General features: G+C 38.5%; 1 protein-coding gene across 1 annotated transcript; it reads right to left on the reverse strand.

Moving 5' to 3' along the window:
* Positions 1-1,102: 1,102 nt before the first annotated feature.
* RGS13 (regulator of G protein signaling 13) lies at positions 1,103-18,412 on the reverse strand. The gene is made up of 4 exons (XM_004439000.3): positions 18,344-18,412; positions 15,061-15,122; positions 2,444-2,610; positions 1,103-1,315 (listed from the first exon to the last, which is right to left on the reverse strand). The coding sequence occupies exons 1-4, from the start codon at positions 18,406-18,408 to the stop codon at positions 1,130-1,132; spliced, it is 480 nt and encodes a 159-aa protein (XP_004439057.1). The 5' UTR covers positions 18,409-18,412; the 3' UTR covers positions 1,103-1,129.
* Positions 18,413-18,932: the final 520 nt, after the last annotated feature.

Here is an 18,932-nt window from a genome sequence, read left to right on the forward strand (position 1 = left end):
CATGTGATACACCATAGATTTATAGACATTTTAAAATAGTAATGTGATTTCAGTCAAATTTGAGATCTGAGAAACTCTTCCCATAGTAAAACTAAAAATCTTGAACAAAATTTTCCTACAGTTAATTCTTTGGAAAAATGATATTAAATATTTTAGGTATTTTATTTTTCATCAAAAGCATAGAATATTTACACATTTCTACGGAATGTTTATCCTATGCTATATACTAAACAAAGCAAATGAAACAGACATGATTTCTTTCCTCTGGAATTTTCTGACAAATTCTAAGAAGCTGCTATGACAGAACAGACAAAAAACAGTCCTTTACTGGAAAAATAACTTTACTGTGTCATTGAAAAAAAACTATATATTTGTAAGTTTTTAGTTTATATTTGGATTTATTGATTATCAGGACCATGATGAATTCACATTGTGAGGAAAAAAAATCTCAGAGTATAGGAACCAAATTTTCTACCCTTATAGCAATTTAACTACAGAAATAAATGAAGAAATTCATACATTTTTAATATCTTAGAATCATCCGGAATCTTTCACATGTAGATGATATATGCAATATAGAAGTTCAGTTATGAACATAATAGTAGGAAAATTTTACAGGTAAAAATCTCAGGAACACATCTTTTTGATATCGCTTATGATATAATACAATTGATTGTACTGTGGGTACCAAGTTCACTAAATAACATTATTAAGAGCACTCTATCTATCTATAGAAAACATTCATGCTAGAGTGAAACTCACACAACTACAATTTTTAAAGAACTGATCTGTGCCTTATAAGAGCAAAATTTCATTAATAAGAAAACATCCATTAGTTGACTACTGCAGTAAGAACTTTATAATATTGGTGTCATGAGAAACATCTTCCTTTTCCTTATATATTAACTGAGCTACATAGGTCTGCCATAAATTGTCTTATGCATGATGTAAGAATTTTAGTGTCCATTCCTTTTGAAATCTGTTTCTCTTTGGGAGCTAGAAATCAATTTCTAGTTTGATTTCTTCTATTTCATTTCTACTCTGTTTCTGATTTTGTGTTTTTTTAAATCAAAAGAACAAAGCCAGTGCTCTCACTATAACATATTCAGGTTAAACTCTCGAGTGGTAGTCAGGAATTGTTGTTCGATTCAATAGTCTTCAAAAGTTTCTGGTACATTTCTGACTTCAGAAACCTAGGATAGGAATCCCTTTCCATGTGCATATACACTATTTTTTGAGCCTCTTCAAAACACGTTTGAGTGGGTTCTTGAATATTCCTGATGATAGCTTCTCTTGTCAAACTGTCAATGTTAATCTGAAAAACAAAATTACATGTGGCGCATAAGTAGGCATAATTGAAGATGAAAATAAAATGGAAAGCTTTAATTTATTCCCTCCTCTCCTTTTCAGTGGGATAGAGTAATTTTGTTTGCAGTTCATAGGTATCTAAAAAGACTTATAAGAGATTAACTCTTTGCTTTTTTTAAAAGTAAACACCTACTTCCACATCTTAGATTTAAAAAAACATGAGGCCCAAGACCAGGGAAATCTCAGAAACCACTGCTTCTTAGGAGGATGCAAGTGGTTTGTTAGTGGAGTCCACAACAAGGAAGTTTATCAGATGGAGGTCTCTTTTAGGGAAAAGGGAAGTTGGTGCTATTTTAAAATTTATCTTCCTTAATAGTCATGAACGTTGATTTCACTGAATATGCCTTGAAATGGGAAGAAAGTGAAGAGAAGTGGAGAAATAGGGGAGAGAAGTGGTTATTTCAATAAACTGAGTATTTTCCAGACAGGAGTTTTGAGGAACAAGTCAATAATGCAGGACTGTCATGAGGGATAGGAGTCTCGTACACCATCCTCTACCCTAATCCCTTGGGCAAGATTTTCATTCCTCATTCGGTTTCCACCAGGAGGAGCCTCAGTGTCTCTGTTTCATTCTCGACCCATTATGTTCTTTAGGCAGTTGTAGATGATGGGGAGGGACACCAATGTGACCATTTCCTGGATTTGCTGGGTTTAAACTAAGCTGAGCAGTGAGCCCTGGTGTGGTGGCACCATACCCCACACCACTCGGGATATCAACATGCCTCTTTATGATGTCTGTAGTTCCTTCTAGCAAAGTTAATTCTTTTTACAAGGACTTCTTTTTTTAAACTTTCCTGGGAATTAAAATAATTTAATAAGGAGAGGCCTTGGGGCCAGGTAGGCCTAACATTGAATACTAACTTTCCTACTTAAGTGCCGTGTGACATTGAGTAAGTGAGTCAACTTCCCAGATTCTCAGGTTTCTTATCTGTAAAATAAGATTAACGATACTGACTTTATAGCATTGCAGGAAGTACTGGATGGAAAGAGCCTGGCACATACGTGGGTTTGGCAGATATCAGCACCCTCCCAGGGATGTCCTGATTCCCATTTGCTGTCATTATCAGATAGTTACCTCTCTCGGGGACTCTGGCTGGATGTAAATCTTGTAAAGCTTCCTTGCCCTAGAAATTCTGCTCCACCGTGAGGCGATTTTCTTATAGGTTTCACATTCCATCCAGAATTTAATATTCTCGTCACTGTGCTCCATTTTTAAGTAAGCTGCATAGACTACCGGACCATCTAAAAGTAATGGAGAAATAAATTTATTTTCATGAGTCAAAATCATTTAAAAATCTGAACGATATTTAGTGTAGTTAAAACTAAAATCTGAATCAAAACTCCCAAATTATTTAACAAGTGAATATTATATAATATCTCTCTCTCTCTCTCTCACACACACCCCCACAAACACACACTCACACACACACCACATCACACTTAGATCTATACATCAGAAGCATGTTTTGATAATGCCAATCAATGGTGTGGTCATCCCTTTATTCCTTTATTCTGAGTCACTCAGAGCAAAATGCCCACTAGTGCGGGTGGGTCTAGGATAGGAGAGGTCGCAAGGACCCAGAAACAGGACTTGAGCCAGATCCCTGGACAGAGCTCTGATCATGAAACTGACATGAAAAATCTAAGGCCTCAAGCCAAACTAGAGGATTAGAACAAGGTTTAGAAGGTAAACAGGCAGGTCAAGGTTGAAAGGAAAATATCCGAGCCAGGTAGAAGTTACAAATTCTTATAACTTATAAAAACAACTGTCAGAGCAGGAGACCATGGATAGATGAAAAATTCAGCTTCATATTTATGGTTTATGGTTCCAACCAGAAATGAAGGACCAGGCAAAGAATGGAATTCAGATGGGGTGTAGGAAACTATCTTGAAGTCCAGAACAGAACGATGGGTCTGTGCAGCACAACTATCAAATGACACGATGCTGGAGATGGTTATCCTCAGCTCTGGTCGTAAACTGCCTTTCTGGAGTGGGCAGATAACGGCAAACAGGTGTGAAGAGCTTTTCCCATTGAGGCACTATTTCTAGGTGTTAGTGTTTGAAGGAGAGAGTTAGGTGAGTTCTCATAAATCTAACACAATAAGAATCTTTGGGAGGACCAAGTATTCTCAGGATTCAAGATGAATGCTCTGAGATGAATATTAAACTTCTTTTGGTGGCTAGGAAGTCTCTTGGCATCTCTGAAAAATTGGATTGCTGAATGATGAAACAACAATGTAACTTGCAATTGACAGTGATAGAAATGGGTGTGTAGGCACACTGAATATGTGACCAAGCATAGGATGTTGATTAACAATATCTTGGTCAGTATCATTAACTGTTACAAGAAGTAATGGTAATCAGATGGAATGGCTGTGGTGAGTAACATCATATTTTCCTAGATCTTTACATGAGAGATTAGTTTGGGTTTCCCAGCACTAGAAAGCCAGGCTCCTTGACTCCTTGGCTTCTACTGGCTCTGTCAGCAGTGATATAAAAATAAAGATAACAATTAAGGTATTTTGTATTCAAGAGAAAAACCCAAATAGAGGCATATCTCTTCTAAGGAAGCATTAGGATTGGGGAAAGCTGGCAATCTGCAAGAAATGTGCCATCCTAGAAATACACAAAATTAGAGCTTGGCTCATTATTATCATGTGATCAAGACTAATATTCACGACATTGAGTGGGAGATGATTCAAAAGGAACATCACTTGAGTTAAGAGGACAGATGAGATGGGGGTAGAGCATGTATAAAAATATAACGTAGGAAATGATATGGATTAGATATTCCTATCCAATGGGGGAATATATTTCAACTTAGATTTCAAACGAGAAGTTTATTTTCACACTAAAGTAACTTTAAGATGTGCCTCACCTCATCACAGGCACAGAAAGCTGGAGTCAGAGAATACTGAGGTAGGCTTTGGTGCTTCTCTTTGAGAAATAGCTGAAGTGATAGGCAAACCAAAAAACAAAACAAATCAAAACAAAAAGCCATTTCTGGCTTAACAAGTAAAGCTGGAAGCCAATAATTTGCAATGTATATTGAAAGAAATAGAGTTCTGTTTAAGAAAATAAAAAAGCAATTTGACATACTTTGTACTTAGAGGAATTTTGACCGAGTACTTCATTAGGAACAGAAAATAAGGACTATAAAGTAAAGAAATGAGCTATGGAACAGGAAAAAAATGGGATACCAGATAAAATCTACAGATCCTGAAATGAGAGTCAGCCACTAGGCTACTTGGATGGTTGAGTGGATGGGGGTGGGGGTAAGGAGATGATCTGGAAACCAATATCAGATTCCATGTTACAGTATTCTGAATTTGTGTTTGTATTTCTGTTTAGCTTAATTGTATAGTAAAATGTTTAGAAATTCTCATTCCAGAACCTGCCTGCATCTGTATCTGCTTTCTCTAACTTTCCTCCTGATGGAGTGGAGGAAGGATCTTTTTGGGCTGGCTGAATGGTTCAACAATTCTCAGCACACCCAAGACCTTTGCTAATGAAGCCATCCATGCATTGTGATACATATTTTTATATAGATACTTGATGTGGTAGATTGCCATATTGTTCTCAGTTATTCCCTGCCCTTCTTGTAGGAGGATTATACTTTCACATCCCATTTATATCAGCTTTGCCCATTGGACTTGTGTTAGTCAATGAAATACATGCAAAGTGCCATGTATAGGTGCAAAAGCAGAAGGTTTAAGGACCACCAGTGGGTTCTACCATTGCTCTCCCACCAGCCATGAGAAGGACATATTCTGGAAAAGAGCTGCTCCTTTAGCCCGAAGGCCAGAATAAAGATGTGGAACAGAGCTCGAGCTGCCCCCAGTGGTTGTGTGATACGAGCAAGAAATGAAATTCTCTCGTTTGAAATTAGTGGGATTTTAATGGCATGTGTTACTATCTCATAACCTAGTGAAAACTGACCTGGGCCACTGGAACCTATGTGATATTTCAGATATGATCCTGGTGTGTAGAATAAGCAGACTCACGTGATTGGTATGTTTTACAGAATTTTGTCTTCATCAGCCCGATTTTTATAAGTTAGCCAAGTTAGCAGCTGAAAACGCATTTGTACAAAAGTGTTCCAGGAATCTGAGGACTTATTAAAGACAGAACTGAATTGCTCAGTTTAGAATTTCTATTGACTCATACAACAAGGGAGTTACAAGGTGGAAAATCCTTTTCCGAATCAGGCAATGTAGCCTATTCTGAAGGTTTAAATGATGCTCTTTCTTGCGTGTTATGCTCAAGAGACTGTGATTCTGCTTGAGTAGAGTGAATAGGGATCAACAACAGAATTGCTCATTAATTGAGAAGATGTAAAAAATAGGTTCATGTCATATGTAGTGTACGCCTTTTCCTTGAAGAACGAGAGTGGCGCTTTGGGACTTTCTAGCATTTAGTTCTTTTAAAACTGGTCACTGATATTAGTGTTTCTGTGACACACAAAGTGACATATGCCAGTATCTTGATGCAGAAGGGAAACGTGACATTCCTCTTGGCTGAGTCAGAACAGTGACCCATCTGTTTCAGGACTGTTTTCTGCAAAGCAGCAAGGCTCACACCAGGCATTAAATCCTAAAGGTGAGCTGTGTCCCACTCTTCCATCAGAAATGTGCCTGAAACAATTTTAAGTCCATTTTATTTTCAGTGTGTACCACTGGGGATAATGAATTCCACAATTCTACCAGTCTCTGTGTGAAGTTTTAAAGTAAATATCCTGTTTTATTGAAATTCTCTGGTTTGGCTTCTATGATATTAATCATTTCTGGTTTTTCCCCTAACTTCTCTTTGCTATATTCTTATAAAAGTAGCTTAAAGTACTAGGAGTTGTTTTTAAATACAGAAAACTTCTAATAAAGAAAATAACCATTGTTAACACTTTCATACATTTCCTTTATTCTTCTAGTCTTTGTTCATGTTGAACTTTCTGTCTAACTGGTATCCATTCATCTACACAAACATAGATACACACGCACAGTACCTTATTGGCATTATACCGTGAAAGCAATTTTGTATCACTCTTTCATGCTTAATATTATGTAGCAAACACTTTCTCCTTTTTACTTTTTTTTTTTTTTGTTGAGGAAGATTTGCCCTGAGCTAATATCTGTGCCAATCTTCCTCTATTTTGTACGTGGGTCACCACCACAGCATGACTGATGAGTGGTGTAGTTCCACGCCTGGGATCCAAACCCGTGAACCCGGGCTACAGAAGTGGAGTGCGGTGAACTTAACCACTAGGCCATGGGGCCGGCCCTTTCTTTTTACTTTTAAGGGTCACATAATAGTCCATTGCAGGACTATGCTGTATTATATTTAGCCTCTACTATTAGTGAATATTTAGATTTTGTTTCCTCTTTTTATGTTATAAATTATTTTACATTGAATATTTTGGGTATAAATCTTTGTATCTGTAATTATTTTCTTAGAAATAAGTTAAAGGAGTGGAATTCCTAGATTGATGATGTAATATTTTTGGAGACTCTTGATACCTATTATAAAACTGCTTTTAGTTTTCATTATTTTTCGTTAGTAACAGCAGTGTCAAAGTGTCTACTCACTCCATCCTTCCCAATCTGATGGGGTAAAACCAGTGACCTGTAACTGTTTAAATTTTTATTTTTAAAATATTAATGCTTAAACATTTTTTCTTTCTGATTGACCATTTCTTTTCTTTCTGTGAATTTCAAATCTTTTGTCCATTTTCTTTTGCATTGTTAGTGTTTTCTTGAATTTTCAGATCTCTTTATATATGAAAGACACTATCATTTATTGCATTAACTTCTCTTCTCTTTTTACATATTATTTTTGTTTATGATTTTTGAGGAATATTTGTAAATGATCTAATCTGAAAAAGCCTCAGTTCATCTATCTGACCCTGCTTTCAAACTTTTCTGCATTTTTATTAATATATTTACACTTATTTTAATTATAGGTCTATCTGACTTTGTATCACAGTCTATTATATTTATTGGTTTACTTCTATTCCTCTCTCACTCCCCTGCAAACTCTTTGAGAATTAGGACTGCAATTTACTCATCTTCATATGCCCAGTGCCTACACACCACCTGATGTATAGCAGGGACTGAATAAACAAATGTTGGTCCATCCAGGATTTTGGATCCTTCCTGCTTCTCCATTTTATTTTATTATTGTTATTATTTTTGCTGAGGAAGATTCACCCTGAGCTAACATCTGTCACCAATCTTCCTCTTTGTGCTTGAGGAAGATTCACCCTGAGCTAACATCCATGTCAGTCTTCCTTTATTTTGTATGTGGGTCACCGCCACAGCATGGCCGTCAACAAGTGGTGTGTAGGTCTGCACCTGGAAACTGAACCTAGGCCACCAAAGTAGAGCGCACCAAACTTAACCACTAGGCCACAGAGCTGGTCCCATGCTTCTCCATTTTAAAGTGACTCCCCATAGGTTTTGCAAAGTGAAGAAACAAGCCCTAATTCTTCAGCACACAAGAAGACCAAAGACCAGAGGATTGTACCAAGCATGTTGTTCCTTTTGGTTTTTTTGAGAACGAGACAAAAAATGTACTAACTGAACAGCGATGTCTATAAAAGGCCAGGTTTTATTTTTTTTTTTTTCCCAGCAAAGTGAAGTGCGTGAGACATTCAAGAAGACAAAATGTGCTTAGTGGAAAGGGCTGAGGCATGGCAGTGTAGTACTAAGAGGGTTGGTGACAGGAACCATGGCAACAGCAGTGAGCAGAGGTTAGAATAAATGACAGTGTAGGAAACTGCCAATCCACGGTAAGCATCACCGAGTCTCTCACAGAGGAAGAGAGCTGAGAGAATGGCTCTCCTTCTGGGATCAGGCTGCCCATGCGGGAATAACAATATCCATCAGTAATGCCTGCTTTGTGCCACGATGAAGATACAACCGCCGGCATAGTTGGTTCATCAGTGTGGAGCAGCCTTCACTGCCTTCAGCAACGTATTAATCCTACACTATTCAACCTGGCATTTCCAAGGCTGTCTGCAGGTGACTGTGATCACTGAGAAAGGGAGGAAAGTATACAGTACATTCGAGGATGATTTTGACCAAAATTACAATTGAAGCAAATCCGTGGTTCAGAACACTTGCCTATCTGGAGTGGCTTAACTATATGTCTGCCCTGTGTCTGTGCTGGAGTGGACCAAACAGGCCACAGAAAAATCCACAGCTGTGCTTTCTCACTTGCAATCATCACTGCGAATTTTAAATGGGTACTCATCGTTATCCAGTAATCTTACTTTCCTTCCCTAATATCATGGTTCTCCAAATCTCCAGAAACTATTTCGTATCTCCTCCCTTTTTAAAATGCCAACACACCCTCTCACCAGCTCTCTGCTGATGACCTTGCCTCAAATTTAGCTGAGAACGCAGATTTAATCAGGTGGAGAGTCTCTCATCTTCCCTCCACCAAATCAGCCAACCTCCCTCCACTGGTACCTGCTCTTTCTAACTTTCCTCCTGAGAGGGAAGGATCCTTGTTCCTTCTTGGGCTGGCCAAACAATTCTTTTTTGGCTCCCACCTTAATTTTGCATTTCTCCTTTGCTCTTAAAACTGTCCCCACTCTCTTCTATGTCATCAGTTTCTTTCTCTCTAATGGTTGCCTTCATCTACAAATATGCTGCTACAGTTCTCAAATAAAACCAATAACAGGGGCCGGCCCGGTGGCATAGCGGTTAAGTGCGCGCGCTCTGCTGTGGGCCCCGGGTTCGGATCCTGGGCTCCATCGACGCACTGCTTGTTAAGCCATGCTGTGGCGGAGTCCCATATAAAGTAGAGGAAGATGGGCACAGATGTTAGCCCAGGGCCAGTCTTCCTCAGCAAAAAGAGGAGGATTGGTGACAGCTGTTGGCTCAGGGCTAATCTTCCTCATGAAACAAAACAAAACAAAACAAAAACCAATAACAACTATTGACTCTGTACTCCCAATATTGACCTCATGCCCCTTCCAGTCTCTACTCTTTTCTCTGCTGACCTCCACAGCAAAATTTATGCAAATAATTCCCTATATTATCTGCCTTGCTTCCTCTCGTCCTATCCATCTCCACCACGCCCCTGAAACTGCTCTTGTCAAGGCACCATTGACTTCCATATTGCCACATCCAATGGTCACCACCCTTCCCTCATCCTACCTGACTTCTCGGCAGCCTTTGACCCAGTTCACAGCTCCCTTCCTCAAACGCTCTCTTCTTTGCCTTCCACGCTAATCTACTGTTTTGGTCATCCTTAACTTACCCCATGCTCCTTTTCCACCTCCTTCGCTGACTCCTCCTCTTCTCTGGATTTGGAAATATTAGCGTGCACCTAAGTAAAATCTCTGGATCTCTGCTCTCCTCTCCCCGAACTCTCCCTCCAAGTGATCTCATAGCCACATGGCTTTGATTAGCATCTATATGCTAATTACTGCTAGCTCTGACTTCCTCGCTGCATTCTAGTCTTACCTTATTTATTGCAATAGCCTTCTCACTGGTCTCTCTGCTTCTATCCTTCAGGAGAGAACCAGAGGGTGCTTTTAAAACCACGCTGACTCTTGTTACTCTGCAGTTGAAGGTCGTCCACGTGGCCTATAAGCTCTATACTCCTGTCATGTTGAATTTCTTTTGGTTATTGGAAGACACTAACATTGTCATATCCCAGGGCCTTTTGAACATGGTTTTCCTTTGCTGGGCTGCTCTGCTCCCAGACCCCAGCATGGCTGGCTGCTCCTCGTCATTCAGCTCTCAGCTCAAATTATACTCCTTCTCACAGCTCTTCTCTAGTTATCCAATTGAATTGCCCTCTTACACCTGCATTTCTTGGTTATATCACTCAGCTTTATTTTCTTCAAAGCACTTGCCACTTTCTGGAATTAACTTATTCATTAATTTGTTTGCGTGTTTGTCTATCTCCTCCCTCTAGAGGGAGCCCATGAGCTGTGCGCAATGACCTTGTAAGGGCCCTTTCACCCCACTGTACCAGCGCTTGGAAGGTCTGCCAGACACACGGAAGGATTGAGTGAATCCCCCAAGGGGGCGTTAGCTGCAGTTTTACTAAACTTCTTTTTATTTATATTAAACATACTTAAATATCAGAAGGCATTTGCCCAATGAATATACGTATGAGCCCTCTGCACTATTTTCTGGAAAAAATCTTTCCTTGCACTATTCTCTGACCTTTTGATCAAAATCAAAAATAAAACTTCGATTAGTCAAAATTTTGATTTTATTACTTTTGTCTTGACCTTTCCAGTTTGAAGAGCCTTCCGATTTTAGGCGATTGTTGTTTCCCTTGTCATTCCAAATGCACATTTCTGTATCTTTTCTAGTTCTATTAGATATAGCCATCAGAAATATGGATTTTTACTAGGTTTATCCATCAGAAATACCATAGGATTTTCTTTCCATTTTTCACCTTGGTGATGCCTAACACTTTGACGATATTTTGAGGCACAGTGCCTATTTTGGGTCAACATCATCCAAGGAAAAATCATTAGTAATTCTCAGGTATTTTTATGGGGAGATGACTTAACAGCACAGGCAAATTTTTCCTGATCCATAAAAAAACTTATTACTACTTTTATGTCCATTTGAAAATCATTTAATTCTTTCCTAAAAACTTGGATGTTTGGAAACTTGGAGGACCTCTGTCATTCACAGACGTGGAAATTTTTCAGGGTCCTTTCTGCATAACTCATTGCGGAGACTTTTTCATGAGACCAATTCACACCAAATCCTGAGGAATCCTACACACTACATTTCTCCACTGAAAGAAGCACTCATATATCTTTACCGAGCTTACTTCTTCTAAAACAGTTTCCTATTTTTAAAATACTGCCAGTCAGACCTTCTTGTCATTTTATAACAATCTGAATCATTTAAGTTCCAGCCCAAAATTCGCCTCTTGTGAGAATCTTTCCCCAGGAGACTGCCATGCCTCCCAATCTATCTTCCCCCCTCAGCACGCACATACTAGGTCTGTGTGAGGTGCCCAGCTATTTCAGGCTCCCTTCTTTATAGTTCTCAAATTGCTTATGGCACATATATATTTTATCTCTCCTTAGTGAGGCATGCCTTCAGGAAAGCACTGGTACCATCTTTTGGACATTATCCCTCCCACTCCCCCACAGGATGGATTTCCCTACGATGTACAGAGTAAGAACTCAACGAATGCTTCACAATGTCTCAGGTAAAACTCAAAACGTTTTTTGTTCTTAGCAGTTCTTTGGGCAATGTAGACAGCCCTCTGATTCTCAGCCTTTACACCCAGCACTTCATAAACACATTTTGCTACAGTCACAAGCCATACTTGGGTGATAGATTCTAATGCTGATCTTCTATAAGGCCAGCCTAAGGGGACCTCACAAGTAGTTTTATGTCAAAGAAATGCGAGCATATGTTTTTTCTTTCTAGGTCTAGAGCTTCCTTCTGCTTGTCCAATGTAACAATAGACTCTTCCAGGGAAAAGTGTAGCTTCATAAAACCATCTTTACTCTGAAAGCAAAAAAAAAAAAAAACAAAAAAAAACCCGTGTGCAGCCTTTGGTGATAATTTTTATCAAAGGCTATTGGTTTTAAAAAGTATGTGTTTGCCTCGCCTTTGGAATTCCATTTAGGGTATTAGTAAAAGTTGCTTCCATCATCCTTTTCTTCTTCACTGCAACGGGCCATAAATGGCAGGCTTCCCTGTTCTAGAGGATTTTCAGTTTTTGAAAAATCTCCCTTTTTTCCTGTGTTACTTTATGTGCTGCATGGGCACATGGGATTTTTCTTTTCAAGCATATTGCCTGATACCTAAGAAGTGCTGGATATTTATTGAATATGTACTGAGCAAAGGCACACACACTGTTTTTAAAAAATTACCTTGTCTGTCAATAATGTATCAATAAATAGCATCTAGAATGGGAAGGTTACTAGCATTCTCAATTTCTAGCTAACGTCTTAATTTTGCCATCGTTCTGTTCTTAAACTGATGATTTTCTTGGATCCTCTTTGGCCTCGAGGAAGTTGAATTTATCTGTATTGTGATGACTCTTACTCGATGGCTCCTCAGCAAACAGCTCCTAAACCAATTCCTGCTCATCTATTGAGACCAAGCCTAATGCCTCTCTTTCCCGTGTGGGTTTCTGAGCTACATGTTCTTAGAAACAGTCTTTTAATCTGTGTAGAAAGAGGCATCCGCATATCTTAGCTGGAGGATGCATTTTACTAGTGTCCTTGGTTAATGTAAACACCCTTTATTCTCTGGTACATTTGATGTTTGTATTCTTAGTTTTATCTTTCTGACTGGATGGCCCATAGAATTATTTGTTTTACCACCTTTTTATTGTGTGATTATTGACTTTTTACATGAATTTCCTAGTAATTCAATTTTTGGTAAGACTCTTACTCTGTTTTGGCTGGTTTTAGTAAAGAGCAATATGCTCTCTTCCTGTCTTTATCTTTTCTGTGGACTTTTCTTATTCTCATGACACTAGATCTCTAAATTGCTAATTCTAGCTGGCTCCCTCTCGAGATCATTGCCAAGGGATTAACTTGATTCACTTTGTTTATGAGGCCTCCAGGGCTGGCACAGAGACTCTTACATAATATGGCCTGGTGTTTTGATCTTTTCTTACTAATATTTGTCTCGTATTTATTCATTGAACATTTATTGCATGCCCATTAGGTGCAAAGCACATTTTTAGTCTCTGGGGGGTGGAGGGGGATAAAAAGTGAACGAGAGGTGATCTGTGCTCTTAGGGAATTTACAGGCTAGTGAGAAAGCAGCTGTGGAAAAAACCCAATACCCAAAATAGCTATAATTAGAAGCAGAATAAATAATGATACTAACAAAATAGAAGAGAGAGGAAAAACACTTCCAAGAGGTTTCATGGAAAAGGTGGAAGCTGAATTTTACTCTCAAGGATGGGCAGAGTGGACAGAGGAGACAGGGAGGACTTTGCACAAAAGCCTGGGGCAGGAGAGTCAGAGACATAGAAAGTGGAGCACTGGTCACATTGGCGGAAGGGCATGTGACGTGAAGGGCCAAGGCTGGAGATAAATTTTAGAAAATGTATTGGATTAGGGTATAGAGAGACCTGAATATGAAGAGATTGTGGACTTTGTGGTAGGCAGCAGAGAGAAAGGAATGATATCCAGAGTGATGCACTTTATTACTAATAAAAATACCAATTATTGTGTGCCTCATCTATATCAGACACTGAGCTACGTGTTTTATATCTAATCTGCACAATAATGCTGAAAAGACAGGTGATATTATTCCCATTTCACAGACAAAGAACATGCAACTCCAAGAGCGAGATTAATCTGGCAATGTGGCAAAACATGGATTACAGGGGGTTGGGACTGAAATCCAAATTATTAGCAGAGGATCAATCAATATAACCGACAGAACATATACTTTCGTCTCTTCCTCCCATTCCAATGTGCTAAAATTGACCAAAACATGTATCTTTAAAAATTCACAACCACACTGGCAAACTGAATCACAAACCATGAGGAATACCAAAGAAGTGAAGGGCAGAGGTCATTATATCAAAGAAAGAAGCTGTGGCCTCCCATGCTCATCGGAAAGGCCTGCAACGAAAGGTGGGAGCTCTGGTAGTGACCGAAGCCTGAAGGTGTGCACCCAGCACAGGCAGAGGCCACGACGTAATTGCCAGATGGCTGATTCAAGTGTTTCCATAGGAGTAGCCAGGGGTCCACAGCTGTCTCTATACCAGGAGGGGCCCTTGAGCCAGGGAGAGCAGGTGGTCTGGCAGGAGCATGGCATCCCCAGGAGGAACAGGAAGAACCCTATCCAGAATAACCACCAGCACACTCCACAAATTAAAATACCAATTAGCACACCTAACTCCTCTTCCACAGTCAACAGGTCTAAACAGATGAAACATTCACAGCGAAGCTAACAGAGAATCTTAAATAAAAAGAGGTCTGTAGGCAAAAATTAGCAAACATTTGAGGGCAACAAACTCCATTAAAAAATAAAAACTACCAAATTCAGCAAACGGGAGAATTTTCTTTGGGTACCCACTGTATGTTTTTCTGTTCCTGTCTTCTGGTATTTATCATTTGGTACAACCTCACAATTTCCTACCTCAAGCACAATTGACTGCTCCCACAAATGCACATAGCCATTCATATTTCTTGCATTGAGCCTATGACTTGATCTCACTCATATCCATTTCTACTAACTTTCATTTATACCGTCTGACTGTTGACACATATATATAACTCTATGCAGACTTACATAAAGTTCCACTTAAATCAGACACAGACAAAATTTGAAACAAACTTTAAGGAGTTTTAGAACATCAAGACACAAATTTATTCTTACTTTTAAAGGCACTAAGAATAGCAAATTGTTAACTTTTGTAAATTCTAACTTTAGCAGGCTATGGTAAGGCAGTATATTTTGGTACGTGTTATATGTAAGCACGTTTTCCAAGGGATTTTACACATATACTTGTGAAGAATAAATATTCACAGTGACTAATCTTGCTTTAATTAACACCAAAGAAAATAATAGTGGCTGACACTCAAACTATTTTCTGGTTATCTTTTTTTAACGGTGGCAGTTACCATTTAGAAGGCCGTGAGAAGAGGGGTATACATTCGTCATCCAGCGCCCCATTTCTGCTAAGAATGAAACTGACTAGTTATCCAAAGATGACATGTACATGATACTCACATTTTGTAGCCATCAACTTTTCAAAAGACTGGGCCCACTGTAACACTTCTTCCAAAGTAAGGCTTTGAAAAGAAACACAAGGTGTTCGTTGCACTAAAACACTCTCAAGGTTTTGCTGAACTTAATAGAAATATCGTCCTATCTTGAAAATAATGCCAAAATATAGTTATGCTCTATTTGTGTGTGGTTTTGGATGGAAGTTTGTCTTCCCGTAATCTTTTACATTTTATTTTTACTTTCTAAACTGTTAAAAAAAAATATGAGGAGTATAAACTTGAAAATATGATAAAATAAACTTTAGAAAGATAAAGATCCATAGTCCTATAATCTCCCTATTCCCAAATTGCCACTATTAATATTTTGATTTATCTCTTTTTAGTATTTTTGTCACATGCATATTTGTGTGTTTTTAGCCAGGAAGTAGCCATACTCTGCATGTGTGTTTGTTCGTGTGTGTACTTTATGTGTGTGACTTATATATGTATATATATACCCTTTTAGTAAGCTTTTTATATGTCATCACAATTATTTTAACCATTTATAGTGTTATAATTTATAATTATACGTTTATAATCTTTGGTAGTCACTGTGGAGTATATTGTAAGGGGCATTCCATAGTTTACATAATTATTCTCAATAAGCATTTTGATTATTTCTCATTTTTTAACAGAAAAGGTTGCTGTGATTAAGGCTTGCCATGCTCACATAGGATACTTTCCTAGGAGCTGACATAGAATTAGTGGACATAGAATCAAAGCAGGTCAAAAGATGCATGTTTTTATAGTTCTTGGTACAAATTGCCAAATTGCTTTTAAAAGGGTTATGCGCTGTGTGCTGCGCTCACCAGTAATGTGTTTGTCCATTTATCTGCTAGAATCTTAGAGCGTATCCACAAAACCTACTTGCATGCATTCATATAATAAAGTTAGTAACCCTATGTCTATTATGTATAGATATTTTCTCAGTCTATTATTTGCTATAATTTTTTTACATGTTGAGGATTTTAATTTCTATTATTGTGAATAATGTATCAAGTTACATTTGACTTAAATAGTATAGAAAAAGTCATTTACCATGTCAGAAATATCTGTGAAAGAGACTGGCTTTGAGGCTCCATTTATGTTCATTTTGATGGGCTTTGTGAGGCGAATCAGCAAGTGACTGTGTATTCTTACATGTAAACCATTTTATTTTCTCTCCTTCAAAATACTCAGTGTGTTCATTGCCATTCAGTTTGTGATACATTCTTACTTTTCCTGTTTTTAATAATTGCATATAATCAAAGACAGCTATAGATACAAGCAAGCACTGTCCACTGGCTATACCCAGTGTAGTTAGCTCAATAATTAGTGTAGAAGGAACAGCCATCAGCATTGGCAGGTACTTAACACAATGAAGGAAGATTAGTTAAGGTGGTTAAAAAATAACCTAGAACATGGAAAAATATTGGGAGTCCTGAAAAGGTCAAATATCTTTTGTTTTCTACAAATTCAGATGGCTCTTTCCAGTTTTAGATGGACCCTTTGCATCAGTACTGAGTCTTAACAGTTGATTGCTAGGACTGCTTTCAAAAAACATTTCCATGAAATGATATCTGACTCATTGTTCTTTTCTCTTATTAGAACTTTAAAAACAGTAACCTAAAACAACCTTTTCAATCCAGGGAAATGGAAAGTGCTAGGCAAGGTACATTGCGTGCCTATCTGTTCCACCCATTCCCATTATATGGGAAAGAATAAAATCTACAACATGAGTGAAAATGCCACCACTGTCTTGGGTTAGCATCAAATAAGGTGTTAGTACTTGAGAAATCCTTTGCCTCTCTGATTCATGAGATTTATGGAGATAGAGCATGATTGGAGTAATTATAGTTGGGGGTAAACTTGTGAAATGAAATTTGTTTTTAGTTTAACCCCATTTTTGCTTGTAATTTTTCCTTAGGATCTCACAAGTTTCACGCTGTCCCATGGCTATCCAGGTGCCCTTATCAGAATTACGCTAAACACCTTTGTCCCCTCACCCAGCCGGATTTCCTAATAAAAGTTCTCCACTTGTGTCCTCTTCTTTCTTCTAGCAGGTGGGCTGTGGCTCCCAAACAGATACAGGAGCATTCTGAGATGTCATGATGTTGCAAAAGGAGGAATGAAGAGTATTTGGAGTCTGACAGTGCTGGGTTCTAATCCCAGTGCTGTAATTCATAGGTTTTGGTCTTGCTTAAAATCTCTAAGCCTCAGTTTTTTTTGTCTATAAAATGGGGATAATAATATCTATCTCACAAAGTTATCATGAAAACTAAATTGTGGTGAATGTCAAGCATACATCAAATGCCTGTCATCCAGCACTCGCCATGAATATGAATGCTGTTTCCTTGACCTTCCCCTTCCCCGATGGTGGGTCTACAAGGCAGGTGGAAGGAAATGTGAGCCCTGCTGGTGGTGCTCTGTGGGAGTCATCAACTGTTCCCAAATTAGCCTGTTTCATCTTCCTTCTTACATGCACCTGTGCAGTGCAGCAGCCTCAACTGGTCATTTAAAATGCTTTGGGTCTTACCGTTTCCTGCACCTGCCACTGCAGGCTCCTCCTCCCACACGATAGCTTGTAAGCCTTTGGGGACATTTCGGGACTTCAGGCAGGAGCGGGCACGCCAGGCGCTCTGACCATAGCCTGGAGATGTGGCCAGCACTGAGGTCTCCACCTGGACTAGGTTAAGCTCTCTGGTTAACCTAACAGGGATCCTCGACCTGGGAATTCTTTCAGGTGAGCAAATCTAATCAAGTGGTTTGTTACCCTTCTCAGGCATTACGCTTTGCATTTTCATACAGACACTGGTTCCATCCAAATGGCTACATTTTTAGTTATTGCAAAACGTAGAAGGGACTCGGCAGCTTGGTAATTGTTTGGTTACCCTTCTAGTCCTACCTCTTCCGACTAGGGATGAGGGTTTCTGGCACTTCGTAGATGTACCATGAAAATATTTTAGATCAAAGAATCTCACTTTAACATGAACAATATAAAACTTCAAAAAAAAAAATCTTAGACTATTTATTCATAACAGACTCTCTAAAAACATTCAACTGGCTGAATTCTCAAGTGTAAACCATGAACAATGAAAACAGAACCTTAGTGTAATACATGGCTGCTCTTCTGGTGGAATTACTCAGGTGTAAATGCAAATTTTACTTTCTGAGCAAAATATATTAAGATAGCAGTTGAATACATATGCACTGATTTATCATGTGATAAATACGCATTATAATGGCCATGGAATTTAAATGCTACTTACTTTGAAGGGGGCCTCTTAGATGCATCTCTGCACATCTTACAAATCCAACAAATCCGCCTGCTCATTTTTCTAAAGAAATACAGCATATACTTACTGTAAGTTAGTCATTTAAAATAATTATACATTAGAGTCAATTTCTAACGGACACATAAAGTTATAAATGATGAAAAAATAAGGATGGGTTCTTGAAATTAATAGAATACAATCACTGGTGGAGGTGAGGAGGAGAGAAGAGGATAAAATGACTCATCTCCTAAATATTTTACAGGAACATAGGTGCTTAGAATTGACTTTAGAATCCATCTGGCCCATGTATCATCAAATAATGGTGTTTGAAAAAATATAGCTCTCTGAAAAACATCTTTCCATTTAGGGCCCACTGACAATGAAAATGCCAACTCCCAAATCTTCCCTTTTTTGGATAAATCTTATTTTTAGAAAGATCTCTCAATATATTAAACAGGAATTTGCCACTTTGTAATCAGCCAAATTCGTTGTTGTTAGTACTATCCAGTCGATTCTGACTCCTAGCAACTCTGTGGACAGCAGAGAGGAACCCTGCCTGGTCTTTCTGTGCCATCCTCTCACT

This window comes from Ceratotherium simum, chromosome 36 (assembly GCF_057802395.1).
Source record: "Ceratotherium simum simum isolate JZ-2026a chromosome 36, ASM5780239v1, whole genome shotgun sequence".
Taxonomy (NCBI): domain Eukaryota; kingdom Metazoa; phylum Chordata; class Mammalia; order Perissodactyla; family Rhinocerotidae; genus Ceratotherium; species Ceratotherium simum.